General features: G+C 43.9%; 1 protein-coding gene across 4 annotated transcripts in view; it reads left to right on the forward strand.

The window, feature by feature from the left end:
- The first annotated feature begins 26 nt into the window (after positions 1 to 26).
- ift122 (intraflagellar transport 122 homolog (Chlamydomonas)) overlaps positions 27 to 22,629 on the forward strand; it is a 166,783-nt gene continuing 144,180 nt past the window's right edge. For 2 of the 4 annotated variants that reach the window (XM_072280750.1, XM_072280752.1), the window contains exons 1-2: positions 2,760 to 3,076; positions 19,401 to 19,467. In XM_072280750.1, coding sequence (XP_072136851.1) covers positions 2,952 to 3,076; positions 19,401 to 19,467 — 192 coding nt within the window. In that variant the 5' untranslated portion in view covers positions 2,760 to 2,951. Of the gene's footprint in view, positions 156 to 2,758; positions 3,077 to 19,400; positions 19,468 to 22,629 lie in introns of those variants that run through there. The other 2 variants (XM_072280751.1, XM_072280753.1) reach the window with 2 other exon arrangements.

Consider the following 22,629-nt stretch of genomic DNA (forward strand, 5'->3'; position numbering starts at 1 on the left):
GGCGAGGACACGACGCAAGCGCACGACAGCCATTGCAGAGGGGAGACCGAGAGTGAGGGGTTTCGTTCGTGCTGGCACTTCCAATTTTCCGTCGTTATGCGGGCCATACCCACCTGGATAGACCGAGTGCACGATCGGGAGAAGGTGGAGCAGTGGTGAGCATAGCTGACACTGTACTGGACTATACACGTAGTCCCGCAACGGTTGCTAAGTAGTTTCCAATGTAAACAGGTTTCAGGCGGAGCCCTGGTCCTCGGCAAGGATAGAGCGAGGGAGTAGGGAGGGGATGGGGAGAGTGAGCGGAGGTTAGAAAGGCATGGATAAGAGGGAGTAGGGAAGGAGGGGTGGATAGAGGAATTTACAGGAAAATGAAAAAAAATAGAACTTATGAAAGCTATACACAAAGATTCTGGTTTGTTGGGCCACACCGGGACGTTCGTTTTGGGACTAACAAGCTGCCCCAATTAGCCGAAGTTCCATGGAAATAATTGAAAAGGTATGAAAAAAGGCAAACTACTGTTTAACTGAGAAACAAATCGTGTATTTAAGTGAAATGCAGAACAAATTAGAACATTACTAAGGCTTTGTACAGTAATATAAAACTAGTTATAAACGGAAGAATTCATCCATTGTACATTGTCGTGTATTTGGGGTGTCCAGGGAGAGTGTAGCACCTCTGATGAAGGGGCTTGTCCTGAGGCAGCTCACTCACCTTTGGTTCCATGCGACTGCAGCCACACGCTTATATAAGCAGGCTAAACCAGATGAGGGTAGCTTGCAGGCCTCATACCCTGGTGAAGTAGGGACATGCCTGTCCTAACATGTGAAGTCAGCTCTGGCAGTCTGGGTGGGTGAGATCTAATGGCCAAGAAGGTTCTGTAATGTTTCGTGGAGAATGAAGGGCATGATAAGGCACAGAAGTCATGGTTATTCATGCAACCAAGGAAGACCCCTGTCTGTGATGACTACTTGAAACACTGGACTCAGACTCCTGAGGTCAAGAGTGTGGAACTGTCCCAAGGCAACAACTTTATCACCTTAAAAACTCCTGCACAGATTTCATTATCATCAGAATCAGATTTTATATCACTGGCATATGTTGTGAAATCTGTTAACTTTACCGCAGCAGTACAATGAAATATACAATAAGCGTAGAGCAAAAAACTGAGTTACGTTAAATATATCTATGCCTGTTAAATAGTTAAGCTAAAATAAATAGTACAAGATAACAGATAAAAAAAAGTAGTGAGGTAATATTCATGGGTTCAATGTCCATTTAGGAGTGGATGGCAGAGGGGAAGAAGCTGTTCCTGCATCGCTGAGTGTGTGCCTTCAGGCTTCTGTATCTCCTTCCTGATGGTAACAGTGAAAAATGGGCATGTCCTGGGTGGTGCGGATCCTTAATGATGGGCTGTGCTCCTCGAAGATTTCTTGGATACTGTAGAGGCTGGTATCCATGACAGAGCTGACTAATTTTACAAGTTTTTGCAACTTAATTTGATCTTCTGCAGTAGCCCTCATCCCTCCTCCACCCCCATACCAGACAGTGATACAGCCAGTCAGAATGCTCTCCACTGTAGATTTGTAGAAATTTTTGAGTGTTTCAGTTGACAAACCAAATCTCCTTGAACTCCTAATGAAATTTAGCTGCTGTCTTGCCTTCTTTATAGCCGCATCAATATGTTGCGTCCAGGTTAGATCCTCAGAGATATTGACACCCAGGAACTTGAAACTGCTCACTCTCTCCACTTCTGATCCCTCTATGTGGATTGGTTTGTGTTCCCTCATCTTACCTTCCTGAAGTCCACAATCAAGTCTTTGGTCTTGCTGACATTAAGTATAAGGTTGTTATTGCGACACCACTCAACTAACTGGTGTATCTCGCACCTGTATGCCTTTCTGCTAACAATGGTTGTGTCATCAGCAAGTTTATAGATGGTATTTTAGCTATGCCTAGCAACACAGTCATGGGTGTAGAGAGAGTAGAGCAATGGGCTAAGCACACATCCCTGTGGAGCACCTGTGTTAATATGATGGACAGTCAACATGCTGCCATGATATTTTGATGGACTGTTAATTTCACTTTAAGCATGGTGTACTGTCTAATGGCCACACAAGTTCACAAGACTGACACTAGTTAGAAACTATTTGGCAACAATATCCTGTCCCAAGGGAATTTTGACTATTTAGTTTTTGTTCTTTAACAGTTGTCCCAAATAAGCGTCTGCCCTGATTAACCAATGGAGCAATTGGCCAGAATCCATTGAATACTATAAAAAATACTGGAAACATGAATTGTATAGTCCCTAACATGAGAAAATCTCCAGATGCTGGAAATTCAAGCAACACACATCAAAGTTGCTGGTGAACGCAGCAGGCCAGGCAGCACCTCTAGGAAGAGGTACAGTTGACGTTTTGGGCCGAGACCCTTCGTCAGGACCAACTGAAAGAAGAGCTAGTAAGAGAATTGAAAGTGGGAGGGGGAGGGGGAGATCCAAAATGATAGGAGAAGACAGGAGGGGGAGGGATGGAGCCAAGAGCTGGACAGGTGATTGGCAAAAGGGATATGAGAGGATCATGGGACAGGAGGCCTAGGGAGAAAGAAAATGGGGAGGGGAGAAAACCCAGAGGATGGGCAAGGGGTATAGTGAGAGGGACAGAGGGAGAAAAAGGAAAGAGAGAAAAAGAACATGTATATATGCCCTTACACTTCCTCTCTCACCACCATTCAGGGCCCCAGACAGTCCTTCCAGGTGAGGCGACACTTCACCTGTGAGTCGGCTGGGGTGATATACTGCGTCCAGTGCTCCCGATGTGGCCTTCTATATATTGGCGAGACCCGACACAGACTGGGAGATCGTTTCGCTGAACACCTACGCTCTGTCCGCCAGAGAAAGCAGGATCTCCCAGTGGCGACACATTTTAATTCCACGTCCCATTCCCATTCTGATATGTCTATCCACGGCCTGCTCTACTGTAAAGATGAAGCCACACTCAGGTTGGAGGAACAACACCTTATATTCTGTCTGGGTAGGCTCCAACCTGATGGCATGAACATTGACTTCTCAAACTTCTGGTAATACCCCACCTCCCCCTCGTACCCCATCTGTTATTTATTTATATACACGCATTCTTTTTCTCCCTCTGGCCCTCTCACTATACCCCTTGCCCAACCTCTGGGTTTCCCCCCCTCCCCCTTTTCTTTCTCCCTAGGTCTCCTGTCCCATGATCCTCTCATATCCCTTTTGCCAATCAACTGTCTAGCTCTTGGCTCCATCCCTCCCCCTCCTGTCTTCTCCTATCATTTCGGATCTCCCCCTCCCACTTTCAAATCTCTTACTAGCTCTTCTTTCAGTTAGTCCTGTCAAAGGGTCTTGGCCCGAAACGTCGACTGTGCCTCTTCCCAGAGATGCTGCCTGGCCTGCTGCGTTCACCAGCAACTTTGATGTGTGTTGCTTGTATAGTCCCTAAAAGTGATTCTGTAGGTTGTGGAATCAGTTCAGAGTTGAGGTGAGTGAAGTCATCCATGCTGGTTCAGGAGCCTGATGGTTGTAGGGTAATAACTGTTCCTGAACCTGGTGTGGAATCAAAAGCTCCTGTACTTTTTACCTGATTGTACTCATTGTGTTCAATGGTGGGGAGAGCTTTGCCTGTGATGGACTGAGCTATATCCATCACTTTACTGGTGTTTTCATACCAGCCTTTTTTTTGTGATGATTCTCTGATATGATAACACCAAGGAATTTAAAGTTGCTGCCTCTCTCCACCTTTGGTCTCTAATAAGGACTGGCTTCTTCCATCTGTAGTCGATCATCAGCTCTTCTGTTTTGCTGATGTTGAATGAGAAGTTGTTGTGGCACCATTCAACCAGTGGTGTCATCAGCAAACTTAAACATGGCATTGGGCCTGTACTTAGCCATCCAATCAGAATAAGGTTTATTATCACTGGCATGTGTCGTATAGCAGTGCAGCAGCAGTTCAATGCGATACATGACAATATAGAAAGAAAATAAATCAATTACAGTTAAAAGATATATAGAAAATATTGCAAAATAGTGTAAAAACAGAAATAATATATATTTTAAAAAAGTGAGGTAATGTTCATGGGTTCAATGTCCACTTAGAATCATATGGCAGGGGGGAAAAAGCTGTTCCTGAATCACTGTGTGTGTGCCTTCAAGCTTCTGTATGTCCTTCCTGACGGTAACAATGAGGAGAGAGCATGCCCTGGGTGAGGGGGTCCTTAATAATGGATGTCACCTTTCCAAGACACTGCTGCTTGAAGATAGATACTTTATTGATCTCAGAGGAAATTACAGCATTACGAGCGCACAGATACATAAATATTAGAAGAGCAGTAAAAAATGAATATAAATATAAGTTGCTTCAAAGAGTCATCACTTCCCCTGCTATAGGTTGACTCATTGTAGAGCTTAATGACTGAGAGTAAGAATGACCTCATATAGTGGATTTTGGAACAGTGCAGTTGTCTCACTTATTACTAAAAGTGCTTCTGTGATCAACCAAGGTGGTATGCAGAGGGTGAGAAACATTGTCCAGAATTGCCAGGATTTTCTGTTGGGTTCTTTGTTCTATCACAGCCTCCAGTTATTTCCGTTTTATTCCTATAACAGAGCCAGCCTTTCTAATCAGTTTATTGACCCTGTTGGCATCACCCATGCTGATGCCATTGCCCCAACACACCACGGCATAGATGATTGTACTGGCAACCACAGACTGGTAGGACATGTGAAGGAAAGGCCTGCATACTCCAATGGACCTCCGTCTCCTCAGGAAGTAGAAGCGATTCTGGCCTTTCTTTTACACAGCCTCTTTGTTGGTGCTCCACTCAAGTCTTTCATCCAGGTACACCCCTGGTTACTTGTAGGTCTTCACCACATCCACGTCCTCACCATCAATAGTCACAGGGAGCAGTGCAGGCTTAATCTTCCTGAGAGGGTGTGAACAGGAGGGCAATTGTCAAACCTGTTGATGAATTGGTTTAACTCATTAGCCCATTCACGACTGCATTCCAAGGCTCTACATTTAGGCTGATAGAAGCCGTGATGTTCTTCATGCCTCTCACACCTCCCACGTGCTACTCTGCCCAAGCTTGTTTTCCAGCTCTCTCCTGTATTCCTCCTTAGCCACCTTGATCTTCTTCTTTAGCTATACTTTGTTTAGTTATACTTTAACTGAGAAACAACTGTACAAGTATAGTTATTATGGAGACAAGTACTCAAGATGGAGCTGACTGATTTTACAATTTTCTGCAGCTTCTTTCGGTTCTGTGCAGTAGCAACCCCCGCCCCCCCCCCCCCATATCAGACAGTGATGCAGTCTGTCAGAATGCTCTCTATAGTACATCTATAGAAGTTTTTGAGTGTTTTAGTTGACAACCCAAATCTTTTCAAACTCCTAATAAAATATAGCTACTGTCTTGCCTTTTTTATAGCTGCATCAATATACAGGTTAGATACCAGCTGGGACCAGGTTAGATCCCCAGAGTTCTAGAACCCAGGAACTTAAAATTGCTCACTCACTCCACTTTTGATCCTCCTATGAGGATTGGTGTGTGTTCCCTTGTCTTATCCTTTCTGAAGCCCACAACCAGCTCTTCCATCTTACTGACATTGAGTGCTAGGTTGTAGCTGCGACACCACACAACTAGCTGGTATATCTTGCTCCTGTACGCCCTCTCATCTCCATCTGAGATTCTACCAAGAATGGTTGTATCATCAGTAAGTTGATAGATGGTATTTGAGCTGCACCTAGCCACACAGTATAGAGGGAGTAGAGCAATGGACTAAGCACACATCCTCGAGGTGGGCCAATGTTGATCGCGAGGAGGAGATATTTTCAGCAATGGACACAGATTGTGGTCTTCCAGTTAGGAAGTTGAGGATCCAATTGCAGCGGGCTATACTGGGGCCCATGTTCTGTAGCTTATTGATCAGGACTGTGAGAATGATGGTGTTAAACACTGAGCTATAGTCACTGAAAGGCATCGTGACATGGGTGTTCGTATTCTCCAGGTGATCTAAGGCTGTGTGAAGAGCCATTGATATTACGTCTGCTGTAGACCTAATGTGGCGATAGGCAAATTTCAGTGGAACTCGGTTTTGCTGAGGCAGGAATTAATTCTAGCCACAACCAACCTCTCAAAGCATTTTATCACCGCAGATGTGAGTGTTTCTGGGCCTATAGTCATTAAGACTCTTCTTAGATACTGGTGTAATTGTTGCGATTTTGAAGCAGGTGGGAACTTTCAACCATAGCAGTGAGAGGTTGACAATGTCCTTGAATCCTCCTGCCAGTTGGTTGACACAAATTTTCAGAACCCCCAAAATATCCACCATAGGTATAAAGTGAGAAAGCAGCTAAACACATACCCTCATCTAAACCATCAGACCTCCCAGGTCAGTCAAGGATTCACATACACCTCCTCTAACTCCATTTACTGCATTGGAGGCTCTTAATATGACCTTCTACCTACCTAGCACCCCCCTCTTATCTGGTTCCACATCATCTTCACTTCTTATGAGATTTCAGCACCTGTAGCCTCTTGTCTCCAGTTATAATTTTTTAATCTCTGTCTCAACCTCTGTCCTCCATTTCTCAGCCCCTCTGGTTTTGTCTGTTTCCCTTTTTCTTCCTCCATCCTGCTCCCTACCCCACCTAGTTCTCTTTGCTCATCATCTTTGCCCTCACCTACCAGCTTCTCCCTCATCCCTCCCATTGACCTACTTGTTCTGGCTATTATCCATCTATACTTAGTTCTGATGTGGGGTCTTGATCTGAAACATCAACCACCCTTTTGTTCCCACAGATGCTACTTGACCCATTGAGTTTCTCCAGCATTTTGTTTTTGCTTTTAGTCAATGTCCTGGCTTCCATTGTGGCACTGTCCACAAGGAATGGTGCTGGCACTTCCATTTTTAAAAATGACTAATATAAATTATTATTGTTAAATTTTATGCTATTAGTCAAACTTGATCAAGGAAACTTCATACGGATTCTCTTAATTAGCATTTTTTAAAATGATATTTGGAAGACATGTCTACAATGGTGCAAAATGTACTCTGGATGGGGGACTTCAGTGTCCTGTGCCAAGTCTGGCTCAGTAGCACCCTCACTTACTGACATGACACTGATATACAGTAGCTGCTAACAGAAAAGTGTATCTGATAGAGAACCAACACAGGGCATAATGCAACTTGATCTCTCCTTACCAATCTAGCTCTTGCAGTCTTCCATGACTATTTAGGTGAGAATGACTGCTGCGACATCTTGAGGATCTTCTGTTTTCTCTATTAGGTGGTCTGGCGCAACTAAAATGCTAGATTCAGAAAACATCTCTTGACCTAAAACTGAGTATCTATGAGGCATTGTGGCTATATTTCATTAGGAGTTTAAGGAGATTTGGTATGTCACCAAAGACACTCGTGAATTTCTACAGATACTTTATACTTTATTGTCGCCAAACAATTGATACTAGAGCATACAATCATCACAGTGATATTTGATTCTGTGCTTCCCGCTCCCTGGATTACAAATCGATAGTAAATACTAAAAAATTTAAATTCTAAATCATAAGTAGAAAATAGTGTCACGTACCCCATGACGGGGATAAAGAAACCAGCAGAGATGGAAAACACTTTGGAGTCCAGTATTGCTATAAACTACTAATATTTATTAGTAACTACGCAATACAGTAATATAAATGTAGATAAATCAAACAAGTTAGCAATGATTATATATAAAAGTAAGTGTGGAATATATATGTATGAAAAACCAAGCTTCTTTAAGTCTAGGGGTAAAAAGATACAGCCTTACGATGTTGAGTAAAGTTCAGTTCAGTTCGTGGTATTTAGTTGAATAGCGATGGAGAGAGAGAGAGAGAGAGTGAGTTGAGTCTTCAGGTGAGCTGATGCCATCGATCTTCTCGTCATCCTCCGAAATCCTTTACAAGTCACCGACTATGACTTTAACCGGGGGACCGGTCTTCTGTAGTGGAGCTATCACCCAGGCGAGGGTGGACACATAGACAACTCCCCACCAGTCCAACCCCTTCTTCACCGATAGAATAGCAATTTGGATCGATCCACCTGATCGATCCTCCAAAACCCACTCTCTCTGCGGGCACAACAATGCTCATTCAGTGTCCAGATCATGTGTCCTGAGGTCTGTATCATCTGGCCTCTCATTTATTTCACCAGGTTGAGCCTCACCTGTCATTCAAAGAGTCCCTCACTCCTTTGTCTGTAAAGGAGTGCAAGCAGGCACCAAGTCCTTGAAAGTAACATCAACAATCTGCCTTTGGTCACCGTAGCAACCTTCGAGCTACTCGGTGCTGTCTCCAACTCCAAACTCAGTAAAAATCCAAAGTTACTTCCAATGCCTTAAAGTGACAGTCCACTGTTAATCTTCGTCTCTCTCTCTCTTTTCCAAAAGCAACACATCGGTGGTAAATAACTCTGTCTCTCTCTCCTATCCAAACAAACCAATGATGAATGTCTCTCTCTGTCTCTCTTCAGTTAATAGGGGCACTCCAAGATCCCCTCACACTCCCCTTCTTCAAGGAAAAAAAAATTGTCGAAGATGATTTTTTTTAAATGTCCATCACAGAGTTTTAAACAATACAGAGAAAAACATCAGATGACAAAGCAAAAATGGTTACAGTTTTCAACTTAACATCTGGATAACTAATCAGCTATAACATTGTCCGTACCTTTTACATGTTTGATTTTTAAGTCACCTTCCTCCAATTTAACAACCTTCTATTCTTATCCTTCACCTTAGTTAGAAACATCAACGGATTATAACCCGTGTAAACCACAAGTGGTCTCTGAGCAACAGAAAGGTTTTGAAGTCTCTGATCATAGGCCTCAAAATGTTGTAAAGCCAAGTGCTAGTAATTCCTTTTCAACAGTTGAATGATTTTTCTGGATTACATTTAATTTCTTTGAAAAATAAGCTACTGGATATTCAATGTCATCCACTCCCTTCTGTAACAGTACTGCCCCAGCAGCTTCGTCACTAACACCTGTTGTTGTAGAAAATGGCTTTGAAAAGTCAGGTGCTTTGAGCGCAGGATGATAACACAGGATGGTTTCCAGACATTCAAGTGCCTACTGGCAAGGATCACTCCATTCAAATCTTTCACCCTTCCCTAGGAGTTTTGTTAGGGGGAGAGCAATATCAGCAAAGTTCTTACAGAGTTTATGATAATACCCAACCATTTCTAAAACCCTTCTTAAAGCTTTCTTGCTAGTTGGAACAGGAACTTCAGCAATTGCTTGAACCTTGGCCTGTCCAGGAGCCACTTGGCCTTGACCCACCACATACCCCAGACATGTGACTGTGGCGTGGCCAAATACACTTTTAGCGAAGTTCACAGTAAGACTGGCCTTAGAAAGTCTATCAAACAGTTTCTCTACCGCGGCAATATGTTCTTCCCATGTGTCACTCCAGACCACTAGATCAATATAGGCCTCTGTGTTTTCTAGCCGTTCAATCACAGAATTAATCATTCTGTGAAATGTTTCTAGAGCATTTCTCATCCCGAAGTGTAAAACATTGTATTCATACAGTCTAGATGGTGTCACAAATGCTGATATCTCTTTAACCCTCTCTGTTAAAGGAATACCCCGGTGTCCTTTTAACAAGTCAATCTTAATAAGGTGTTTAGCCTTCCCCACTCTATCAATACCGTCATCCATTCTCTTTATTTGTTCTTTCTTGTTTCTAATTTCTTGTTTAACCCTTTTACTTTCCTCAAAGTTCACTCTGTGAAGATACCATTTCATAGGCTGGACTAAATTCATAATGACGTGATGCATTGTACCTGTGCCCCATTTCAAAACACCAATTAGTCCTTTTACTTGTTTTTTCGGCTTTGGGTCCAACTGGTGGACCTTATCAGTAATATTTTTCAAAACTATGGAATTCTGACATCTTGGTGAGTCTAGGTTCAGTGAGAAAACATGTTTTTCCATTCCATTATCAGATTTCACGATTCCATTTTGTTCTACGACAATTCTCCCAGCTGCAATTTCAGTAAACAAGTGTCTTATTTTGACTCGACCATTTTGTAAACTTTCTTGGCAAAGTCACAAAGCTTACCAAATCCCTTCCAAAGTTTTCAGAGTAGAGTCAAAGGTCCTTTTGGCCTGTAACTGAACACAGGTTCCAACAAATTACCCTTCACTGCCTTCTGAATCGAATCTCCAACAATAAATAAGAAAAGGAGAACCCCCTCGTTCCCATTTTCCTCATTTCTCGCACACTGATATCCACCTAAAGGCATACTGTAAGCCATCTTTAAAATTTCAGCCTTGTAACCTTTCAAAACCACCACGTGACGTACGGGCACTGTGGCTGGTCTCCACCTCCTCATCAACATCCCATCTTTAAGGTAACATCCCACTGACTCTCTCTCCCTGAACCTCCTCTCCTGTGAGAGCCATCTCCCTTAAAACCACCATTCCAGAATCTTGCTTCTGTTCCTCGATAAAATCCTTTCTCAACAAAGACAAACCTTTCTTATACATCTTACCCTTATCAATTGTACTACCCTCTAAGTCCTGCTGAAATCTAGAAGGTAGAAAAGACTCTTGAGACATCATAATAATTTAAACCTCTGGTCTCAATAGCAACTTTGCTCATCAGCTGAATTGCTGAAACACTCTTATCTTGGAGAGCTGTCAACATGCCTCCATTGTTTATTAAACTCAGTACCATCATCAGGCTGATGAGAATATGAAAGAGACCAAATAAACTACCCATCTCATTATGATCTATACTTCGACTTGTATCCATGGCAACTTCCACTCCGAAACCACAACAATTCTTCTGAACAACAGCATGAGTTTGCAGGTGCTTACTTCCACATGTCCAAACAAAATCCAACAAACCAGCGCATCCTGTCTCAGCAGGCCTTTGTCCTGCAAGCAGGGTCAAAGGTCACACAATCACTCTAACCTTTTCCATCACTTTATCCAAAAGTCCAGGAACAGCATTTTTCCCATTACTTTCAACAACACTGACCTCACCAGCTTTTAAAACATGGTCTACTACAAATGACTGAGAATCCTCACATTCCACTGGTACCAAGGTTAACCCCTTACTCACTGAACCAAGATCATCTGACACAAAAGGACTGCATTCCTTTCCAACCAAGTCAGACACCTCAGACCTTAACTGAGTTTCAACATAAGGTTCAGAATCCTGTGAACTCACAGGTACTTCAACAACCTGAACACAGGCAATCGGGACAACTGCCTCTTCTGGGCTGTCATCACTTGTTACAGTTTCAAATTCAAGGTCATCTCGAACCTTCCAGCTACTCTCTGGCCAACTCCTTTCTGGAGTAAACTCAACCTCGTGGGTTAAAACTTCTTCGTCTGCTTTCTCAACAGACCCCCTCAGGGTAGGGGCATCCTCTGCCACTGGATATGCCCTTACTTCATCAGGAACACAACTTTTAAATTCATCACACAAAACTAGCCCCTCCGAGCTGTAAAAATCATCAGGGTCCGACTCCAAACCTGTTTGCTGCAACCTCTCCCTTTTAAACTGTCTCTGCCTTTCTGCCACGTGATCTTCACATTGCCATTTCTCCCGTTCCAGCTGTCTCTGTCTTTCTGCCTCTCTGACCTCTCTCTTGAGCTGTTTTAATTTCAATTCATGCTCCCTTCTTACAATTTCCAACAGAAACTGAAGCTCATCCTCAGTAGGTTCACCTTCCATGAATAACTCTAACGCCTCCTCATCAAATGTTCCCTTATCTATATAATATTCAACTATTTTCCTTTGAATTTCTACCTTACTCACACCTTTCTTTACCTCAATTCTCAATTCTTTAGCAGTGTCCGGCAACTCATACTCTTTAGCAAACTTCAAAGTCCCCAGGTCTGGTGATTTCAGAAAGTCTCTAACACCCATTTCTGCTGTTTTTCCACCCAACTAAATCAACAATCTAAATTCAAAAGGGATTTTCCCCAAATCAATCAAACCAGCCTCCCGACCAATTTGTTCATATCGCGGACGCAGGCCCCAATTTATGTCATGTACCCCGTGAGGGGGATAAAGAAACCAGCAGAGATGGAAAACACTTTGGAGTCTCGTATTACTATAAACTACTAATATTTATTAGTAACTACGCAATACAGTAATATAAATGTAGATAAATCAAACAAGTTAGCAATGAGTATATATAAAAGTAAGTGTGGAATATATATGTATGAAAAACCAAGCTTCTTTAAGTCTAGGGGTAAAAAGATACAGTCTTACAATGTTGAGTAAAATTCAAGCAACACATATCAAAGTTGCTGGTGAACGCAGCAGGCCAGGCAGCATCTGTAGGAAGAGGTACAGTCGACGTTTCAGGCCGAGACCCTTCCTCAGGACTAACTGAAGGAAGAGTGAGTAAGGGATTTGGAAGTTGGAGGGGGAGGGGGAGATCCAAAATGATAGGAGAATACAGGAGGGGGAGGGATGGAGCCAAGAGCTGGACAGGTGATAGGCAAAAGGGGATACGAGAGGATCATGAGGCAGGAGGTCCGGGAAGAAAGACGGGGGGGGGGGGGGGAACCCAGAGGACTGGCAAGAGGTATATTCAGAGGGACAGAGGGAGAAAAAGGAGAGTGAGAGAAAGAATGTGTGCATAAAAATAAGTAACAGATGGGGTACGAGGGGGAGGTGGGGCCTAGCGGAAGTTAGAGAAGTCGATGTTCATGCCATCAGGTTGGAGGCTACCCAGACGGAATATAAGGTGTTGTTCCTCCAACCTGAGTGTGGCTTCATCCTTACAGTAAAGGAGGCCATGGATATACATGTCAGAATGGGAATGGGATGTGGAATTAAAATGTGTGGCCACTGGGAGATCCTGCTTTCTCTGGCGGACAGAGCGTAGATGTTCAGCAAAGCGGTCTCCCAGTCTGCGTCGGGTCTCGCCAATATATAAAAGGCAACATCGGGAGCACCGGACGCAGTATATCACCCCAGTCGACTCACAGGTGAAGTGTTGCCTCACCTGGAAGGACTGTTTGGGGCCCTGAATGGTGGTAAGGGAGGAAGTGTAAGGGCATGTGTAGCACTTGTTCCGCTTACACGGATAAGTGCCAGGAGGGAGATCAGTGGGGAGGGATGGGGGGGGACGAATGGACAAGGGAGTTGTGTAGGGAGCGATCCCTGCAGAATGCAGAGAGGAGGGGAGGGAAAGATGTGCTTAGTGGCGGGATCCCACTAATGGAAAACTGAAATGTATACTATTGGTAATGTCAAAGCATTGTATGCACTGAGAAAACAGCTTTTTTGTCTTGCTGAGCAGAGGCATGAAACAAGTTTTACACAACTCAGAATCCTGTGGAAAGTTAATTTAAGATGTCCGCCAGAACCCACTTTCTCTGTGGGCACAGCAATGCTCATTCAGTGTCCAGATCATGTGTCCTGAGGTCTGTATCATCTGACCTCTCATTTATTTCACCAGGCTGAGCATCACCTGTCATTCAGAGTCCCTCCCTCCTTTGTCTGTAAAGGAGTGCAAGCAGGCACCAAGTCCTTGAAAGTAACATCAACAATCTGCCTTTGATCACCGTAGCAACCTTCGAGCTACTCGGTGCTGTCTCCAACTCCAAACTCAGTAAAAATCCAAAGTTACTTCCAATGCCTTAAAGTGACAGTCCACTGTTAATCTCCCTGTCCCTCTCCCTCAAGCAACATATCGGTGGTAAATAACTCTGTCTCTCTCTCCTTTCCAAACAAACCATCAATGATGAATGTTTCTCTCTGTCTCTCTTCAAACAGTTAATAGGGGCACTCCAGGGTCCCCTCACAATAGAAAAATGGCAAGTAAAGCAGTGCAAAAAAAAAAAACCGAAAGGCAGGTCCGGATATTTGGAGGATACGGCCCAGATCAGGGTCAGGATCCGTTCAGCAGTCTTATCACAGTTGGAAAGAAACGGTTCCCAAATCTGGCTGTACGAGTCTTCAAGCTCCTGAGCCTTCTCCCGGAGGGAAGAGGGACGAAAAATGTGTTGGCTGGGTGGGTCGTGTCCTTGATTATCTTGGCAGCACTGCTGTGACAGCATGTGGTGTAAAGTGAGTCCAAGGATGGAAGATTGGTTTTTGTGATGTGCTGCACCGTGTTCACGATCTTCTGCAGCTTCTTCCGGTCTTGGACAGGACAACTTCCATACCAGGTTGTGATGCACCCCAGAAAAATGCTTTCTACGGTGCATCTATAAAAATTAGTGAGCGTTTTAGGGGACAGGGCAAATTTCTTTAATTTTCTCAGGAAGTAAAGGCGCTGGTGGGCCTTCTTGACAGTGGACTCTGCTTGGTTGGACCAAGTCAGGTCATTTGTTATATTGACCCCGAGGAGCATAAAGCTTTTGGCCTGTTCCACTTGCACACCACCAGTGTAAATGGGGTTGTGCGGTCCGCTACTCCTTCTGAAGTCAACAATCAATTCCTTCGTCTTGCTGTGGAAAGCGGCCAGTGAGTGAGTGGGCCAGTGAAGGAGTGGAGCTTTGAGGCTTTGACTCAAGAGGCTTCGACAAGAAAAGGCGGAGGACGAGCTTGCTGGCAGTTAGTCTTTACAACGACTCCTGAGATGGTGATGTGCCTCTCATGTGAGATGTGGCAGTCTTGGGGGAACGCCCCTCTCCCGCAGCATGACATCTGCCAGAAGTGCATATGTCTGGGCGATCTGGAAGACCATGTAAGGAATCTGGAGCAGCACCTGGATGACCTTTGACTCATAAGGGAGAATGATGCGGTCATAGATGAGAGCTACAGGGAGGTAGTCACACCTTGGCTGTCGGAAGCAGGTCGTTGGGTGACAGTCAGAGGGGGGAAAGCGAAGGTGAGAAGACAGGTAGTGCAGAGCACCCCTGTAGCCATTCCTCTGAATAATAAGTTTACCATCCTGGATACTGTTGGCGGGGACGACCGACCAGGTGTGAACCACGGTGGCAGGGCCTCCGGCACTGAGTCTGACCTGGTGGTGCAGAAGCATGGGACAGAGAAGAGGAGAGCTGTTGCCATTGGAGACTCTATAGTCAGGGGAGCAGACAGGAGATTTTGTGGACGTGAGAAGGACACCCACATGGTTTGTTGCCTCCAGGGTGCCAGGGTCCGGGATATCTCTGACCGGGTGCACGACATCCAGGTACGAGAGGGAAAGCAACCAGAAGTCGTGATACATGTTGGGACCAACGACATAGGCAGGAAGAGGGATGAGGTCCTGAAGTGTGAGTTTTGGGAACTAGGCAGAAGGCTGAAGAACAGGACCTCAAGGGTGGCGTTCTCAGGATTGCTGCCAGTGCTACGTGACAGTGATGGTAAGAATTGGAGGAGATGGCACTTGAATGCGTGGCTGAGGAGTTGGTGCAGGGAGCAGGGTTTTAGATTTTTGGATCATTGGGATCTCTTCTGGGGAAGGTGGGACCTGCACAGATTGGATGGGTTGCACCTGAACTCGAGGGGGAGCAATATCCTTGCAGGTAGGTTTGCTAGCATGGTTCGGGAGGGTTTATATTAATTTGCAAGAGGGATGGGACCCAGAGCGATAGAGCAGTGAAAGAAGTGCATGGAGTAAAGCCAGATCTAACATACAGAGAGGCTTTGAGGAAAGAGAAGCAGAATAAATGGTGTAAAGACAGTAAGGTAGAAGGGCTGAAATGTGTGTACCTCAATGCAAGAAGCATCAGGAACAAAGGTGATGAACTGAAAGCTTGGATACATACATGGAATTATGATGTAGTGGCCATTACAGAGACTTAGCTGGGACCAGGGCAGGAATGGATTCTCAATATTCCTGGATTTCAGTGCTTTAAAAGGGATAGAGAGGGCGGAAAAAGGGGAAGGGGGCGGCATTACTGGTCAGGGATAATATTACAGCTACAGAAAGGGTGGGTAGTGTAGCAGGATCCTCTTTTGAGTCAGTATGGGTGGAAGTCAGGAACAGGAAGGGAGCAGTTACTCTATTGGGGGTATTCTATAGGCCCCCTGGTAGCAGCAGAGATAACGAGGAGCAAATTGGGAGGCAGATTTTGGAAAGGTGCAAAAATAACAGGGTTGTTATCATGGGTGACTTTAAGTTCCCTAATATTGATTGGCATCTGATTAGTTCCAAGGGTTTAGATGGGGCAGAGTTTGTTAAGTGTGTCCAGGACGGATTCCTGTCACAGTATGTGGACAGGCCGACTAGGGGGAATGCCATACTAGATCTGGTACTAGGTAATGAACTGGGTCAGGTCACAGATCTCTCAGTGAGTGAGCATCTGGAGGAACAGTGACCACTGCTCCCTGGCCTTTAGCATTATCATGGAAAAGGATAGAATCAGAGAGGACAGGAAAATTTTTAATTGGGGAAGGACAAATTATGAGGCTATAAGGCTAGAAATTGCGGGTGTGAATTGGGATGATGTTTTTGCAGGGAAATGTACTATGGGCATGTGGTTGATGTTTAGAGATCTCTTGCAGGATGTTGGGGATAAATTTCTCCCAGTGAGGAAGATAAAGAATGGTAGGGTGAAGGAACCATGGGTGATAAGTGAGGTGAAAAATCTAGTCAGGTGGAAGAAGGCAGCATGCATGAGGTTTAGGATGGATCTATTGAGGAATATAGGAAGAAAGGAGCTTAAGAAGGGGCTGAGATGAGCAAGAAGGGGGCATGAGAAGGCCTTGGCAAGTAGGGTAAAGGAAAACCCCAAGGCATTCTTCAATTATGTGAAGAAAATAAGGATGACAGGAGTTAAGGGAGGACCAAATAGAGATAAAGGTGGGAAAATGTGCCTGGTGGCTGTGGAAGTGAGCGAGGTCCTCAATGAATATTCTCTTTGGTATTCGCCAATGAGAGGGAACTTGATGATGGTGAGGACAATATGAGTGAGGTTGATGTTCTGGAGCATGTTGATATTAAGGGAGAGGAGGTGTTGGAGTTGTTAAGATACATTAGGACGGATAAGTCCCCGGAGCCTGACGGAATATTCCCCAGGCTGCTCCAGGAGGTGAGGGAAGAGATTGCTGAGCCTCTGCCTAGGATCTTTATGTCCTTGTTGTCCACGGGAATGGTACCGGAGGATTGGAGGGAGGCGAATGTTGTCCCCTTGTTCAAAAAAGGTAGTAGGGATAGTCCGGGTAATTATAGACCAGTGAGCCTTACGTCTGTGGTGGGAAAGCTGTTGGAAAAGATTCTTAGACATAGGACCTCTGCACATTTAGAGAATTATGATCTGATCAGGGACAGTCAGCATGGCTTTGTGAAGGGCAGATTGTGTCTAACAAGCCTGATACAGTTATTTGAGGAGGTGACCAGGCATATAGATGAGGGTAGTGCAGTGGATGTGATCTATATGGATTTTAGTAAGGCATTTGACAAGGTTCCACACGGTAGGTTTATTCAGAAAGTCAGAAGGCATGAGATCCAGGGAAGTTTGGCCAGGTGGATTCAGAATTGGCTTGCCTGCAGAAGGCAGAGGGTAGTGGTGGAGTGAGTGCTTTCAGACTGGAGGATTGTGACCAGTGGTGTCCCACAAGGATCTGTTCTGGGACCTCTACTTTTTGTGATTTTTATTAACGACCTGGATGTGGGGGTAGAAGGGTAGGTTGGCAAGTTTGCAGATGACACAAAGGTTGGTGGTGTTGTAGATAGTGTAGAGGATTATCAAAGATTGCAGAGAGACATTGATAGGACGCAGAAGTGGACTGAGAAGTGGCAGATGGAGTTCAACCCAGAGAACTGTGAGGTGGTACACTTTGGAAGGACAAACTCCAAGGCAGAGTACAAAGTAAATGGCAGGATACTTGGTAGTGTGGAGGAGCAGAGGGATCTGGGGGTACTTGTCCACAGATCCCTGAAAGTTGCCTTACAGGTGGATAGGGTAGTTAAGAAAGCTTATGGGGTGTTAGCTTTCAGAAGTCGAGGGATAGAGTTTAAGAGTCGCGATGTAATGATGCAGCTCTGTAAAACTCTGGTGGTGGAGTGGTGGAGGCAGATACACTAGTGAAATTTAAGAGACTACCAGACAGGTATATGGAGGAACTTAAGGTGGGGGGTTATATGGGAGGCAGGGTTTGAGGGTCGGCACAACATTGTGGGCCGAAGGGCCTGTACTGTGCTGTACTTTTCTATGTTCTATGTTGAAGGATAGGTTATTGTCTTTGCACCATGCCACCAGGTTCTTAATTTCCTCTCTGTACTCAAACTCATCATTACCCGAGATATGGCCTACAATTGTTGTATCATGGAGAGCATTCTAACTGACTGCATCACTAACAAGAGAAAATCTGCGGATGCTAGAAATCCAAGTAACACATAGAACATGCTGGAGGAACTCAGCAGGCCAGGCAGCATCTGTGGACAAATGTACAGTCATTGTTTCAGGCCAAAACGTTGACTATACTTTTTTCCATAGATGCTGCCTGGCTTGATGAGTTCCTCCAGCATTTTGTGTGTGTTGACTGCATCACTGTCTGGGATGGAGGGCGGGGTTGCTACTGCACAAGATTGATATAAACTGCAGAGAGTTGTTAATGTAATCAGCTCCCTCATGAGTACTATTCCCTATAATATCCAGGACATCTTCAAGGAGCAACACCTCAGAAAGGTGGCATCCATCACTGAGGACCCCCATCACTCAGGTCATGTCTTGTTCCTATTACTACCATCAGAAAGGAGGTGCAGAAGCCTGAAGAGAGACACTCAACGATTCAGGAACACCTTCTTCCCCTCTGCCATTTGATTTCTGAATGGACATTGAACCTATGGACACTACCTGACTACTTTTTGATTTCTATTTTTGAATTATTTATTAAATTTAACTATTTCATATATATTTACAGTAATTCAGTTTTTTTCTATTATGTATTGCATTGTAGTGCTGCCACAAAGAAGCAAATTTCACAACATATGCCTGTGATATTAAATCTGATTCTGATAATTAGTGCAGAATTGGATCCCATTACAGTTAACTTCATGGTATTGCATGTTCCAGCTATCCAGCCTGGGGTCAAATAAAAGGGGAAATAACAGAATGGAAAATAAGAATACATGAGATGTTTGGTTGTCGTATAATGAGAGTGGTTGCACTCCACTAAGGACAGCAGAATATACTAAAGTTTGGTGTAGAAAATAGATTGGTGGGTGGGATTAGTTTTATAGGCTAGATGGAGAGTTGTGAACGGAGAGATAAAGTTTATACATTGGGATAAAGGAATTGTGTTTTGCAAAGGAGGGAATAATAATATACTTAGGGCAAGAATCTTTGTTTCTGGATAGTCAACTAAATGTATTTGCCTTAACTTAATCATTGCAAGCAATTTCTGAACTTTACTTGGCATTAGTTCATTCCTTCTAAATTAACAAAATATTTTTTATTGCATTTCCACAGTATTTACGATATAGCATTCAAACCAGATGGAACCCAGTTGATAGTAGCATCAGGAAACAGAGTTCTGGTACGTTTAGATAATTCAACATCTCACCACTCACGCACATACACCCCAGTAAATCTCACATCTCAGCACCTTCTTCACTGAATTTGAATGGGAGGTTAGGGTTTCTTTGCTGTTGTGGCACACTGATCAAGGCATAGAACTTCATTGTAGAAAAGAAAATCAAATAGTGAAAGTCATGCTGGGTATCTGAAACATAAACAGAAAGTATTGGAAAAATTCTGCAAGTCAAGCAGCATTTCAATGGTCAGTATTCTTCCCAAAAAGGGAGAAACGAGTTATTTTTCTATAGGAGAGAAGTAGAGTGTAGAACAAAGGTAGTGTCTGTGATACAATGAGTCAAAATGGCTTTACAGAGACAGTTATCAACATAAATCTCTAGGTATAAGTTTGGGGTATGTTGGTACAAACTACTCAGCAGGCTAAATGTGTGTGTTGGATACAAGAAACAGAGTTAATATGATGTAAAATAGTGGCTAATGTGGATAGTATGGAGGGTTGCAGGTTGCAATGGGACATTGATCAGAAGCAGAGCTGGGCTGAGTTGTAGCATATAGAGTTCAATCTGGAAAAGTGTGAAGTGTTTCATTTTGGAAAGCTAAATTTGAAGGAAGAACAGAGGGTTAATGGCAGGATTCTTAACAGAGTGGAGGACAGAAGATATTTAAAAAGGCGTATGATGTATTGGCCTTCATTAGTTGATAGATTGAGTTCAAGAGCCCCGAGTAATGTTTCAGCTCTATAAAATCCTGGTTAGATCACACTTGGAATATAGTGTTCTGGTCACCTTAATAAAGGAAGGATGTGAAAGCTTTAGAGAGTGCAGAGGAGACTTACTAGGATACTGCCTGGACTAGAGAATATAGAATATAGAATAGTACAGCACAGTACAGGTCCTTCGGCCCACAATGTTGTGCCGACCCTCAAACCCTGCCTCCCATATAAGCCCCCACCTTAAATTCCTCCATATACCTGTCCAGTAGTCTCTTAAACTTCACTTGCGTATCTGCCTCCACCACTGACTTAGGCAGTGCATTCCACGCACCAACCACTCTCTGACTAAAAAGACCTTCCTGTAATATCCCCCTTGAACTTCCCACCCCTTACCTTAAAGCTATGTCCTCTTGTATTGAGCAGTGGTGCTCTGGGGAAGAGGCGCTGGCTATCCACTCTGTCTATTCCTCTTATTATCTTGTACACCTCTATCATGTCTCTTCTCATCCTCCTTCTCTCCAAAGAGTAAAGCCCTAGCTCCCTTAATCTCTGATCATAATGCATACTCTCTAAACCAGGCAGCATCCTGGTAAATCTCCTCTGCACCCTTTCCAATGCTTCCACATCCTTCCTATAGTGAGGCGACCAGAACCGGACACAGTACTCCAAGTGTGGCCTAACCAGAGTTTTATAGAGCTGCATCATTACATCGCGACTCTTAAACTCTATCCTTCAACTTATGAAAGCTAGCACCCCATAAGCTTTCTTAACTACCCTATCCACCTGTAAGGCAACTCTCAGGGATCTGTGGACATGTACCCCTAGATCCCTCTGCTCCTCCACACTACCAAGTATCCTGCCATTTACTTTGTACTCTGCCTTGGAGTTTGTCCTTCCAAAGTGTACCCCCTCACAGTTCTCTGGGTTGAACTCCATCTGCCACTTCTCAGCCCACTTCTGCATCTTATCAATGTCTCCCTGCAATCTTTGACAATCCACAACACCACCAACCTTTGTGTCGTCTGCAAACTTGCCAACCCACCCTTCTACCCCCACATTCAGGTCGTTAATAAAAATGAAGACAAGTTGAGTGAGCTGGGGCTTGACTTGATAGAGGTGTACAAGATGATAAGAGGCACAAGTAAGGGTCACCATAGAGTTTTTCAGAGGGCAGAAAAAGCTAATAGGGGGTATAATTTCAAGGTGATTGGAGGAGACTATGCGGGGAGGGGAGTTTCAGAACTTCTTTGCACGGGGAGTGGTGTGTGTCTTGCCAGGTCATACAATATGAGAGTTGATGGTAGAGGCAGATACATGAGGGGCAATTAAGATAGATAGGCACATGGATGATAGGAAGGTGGAGGGTTAAGTAGGAGGGAAGGATTAGATTGATCATGGAGTAGGCTGAACTATGTGGCCTATACTCTATTGTAATGTTCTCTGTTTTATGGTTCACTCATCCATCATGAAAAATAACCAATCTGTGGTTGCATGAAACCTTCTCAGCTCCCTTTTGTCCATAGTAACATTTTGGCAATTACAGTCAAGGGAATATATAAGAGGAGAATTGCAACAGATCTCAAAAAAAAGTTGACAGCAGGTTTCCGTCCTTAAAATTGCCATTTTCTCTGCCCTAGCTTGCTCTCTTCCTTACCCACAATTGAAAACAATAATTGGGGTCAGATTTTTATTTTAGTTTCTATTTTTACAAGGACGCAGAAATCAATTTAATAACATTAACATTTAAATTAGAATTTGACCTTCATTTTGATACTATTTTCAAGAGTTCTAAAATGTTGTTCTTCTGAGCAAATGACACTAATAAAGAAATCATTAATAAAGTATTCTAACATAGGAAAAATAGAAAATGTTAGGTGGAGCAACATATGTGGAAAGATGAACAGTTAATGTTTCAGATGAGGGACCCTTCACACTGGCAAAGAGAGAAATCATGTAGAATGCACCTACCACTCTCATTGTGACAAACACCTCTATCAGGTGTTTTTCATCTCATCCTCCAACACTCGAAGGAGAAGAGGCCAAGTTCACTCAACCTATTCTTATAAGGCATGCACTCCAATTCAGGCATCATCCTTGTAAATCTCCTCTGCACTCTCTCTACAGTATCCACATCATTCCTGTAATGAAGCGACCAGAACTGAACACAGTACTCCAAGTGGGGTCTAACTAAGGTCTTATTTAGCTGTAACATTACCTCATGGCTCTTGAACTCAATCCCACAGTTGATGAAGGCGAATACACCAAATGCCTTCTTAACAACACTGTCAACCTGCGCAACAGCTTTGAGTGTCCTATGGACATGAACCCCAAGATCTCGCTGATCCTCCATACTGCCAAGGGTCTTATCATTAATATTATATTCTGATTTCAAATTTGACCTACCAAAATGAACCACTCCACACTTATCTGGGTTGAACTCCATCTGCTATT

Source organism: Mobula birostris, chromosome 16 (genome assembly GCF_030028105.1).
Source record: "Mobula birostris isolate sMobBir1 chromosome 16, sMobBir1.hap1, whole genome shotgun sequence".
Classification (NCBI taxonomy): Eukaryota; Metazoa; Chordata; class Chondrichthyes; order Myliobatiformes; family Myliobatidae; genus Mobula; species Mobula birostris.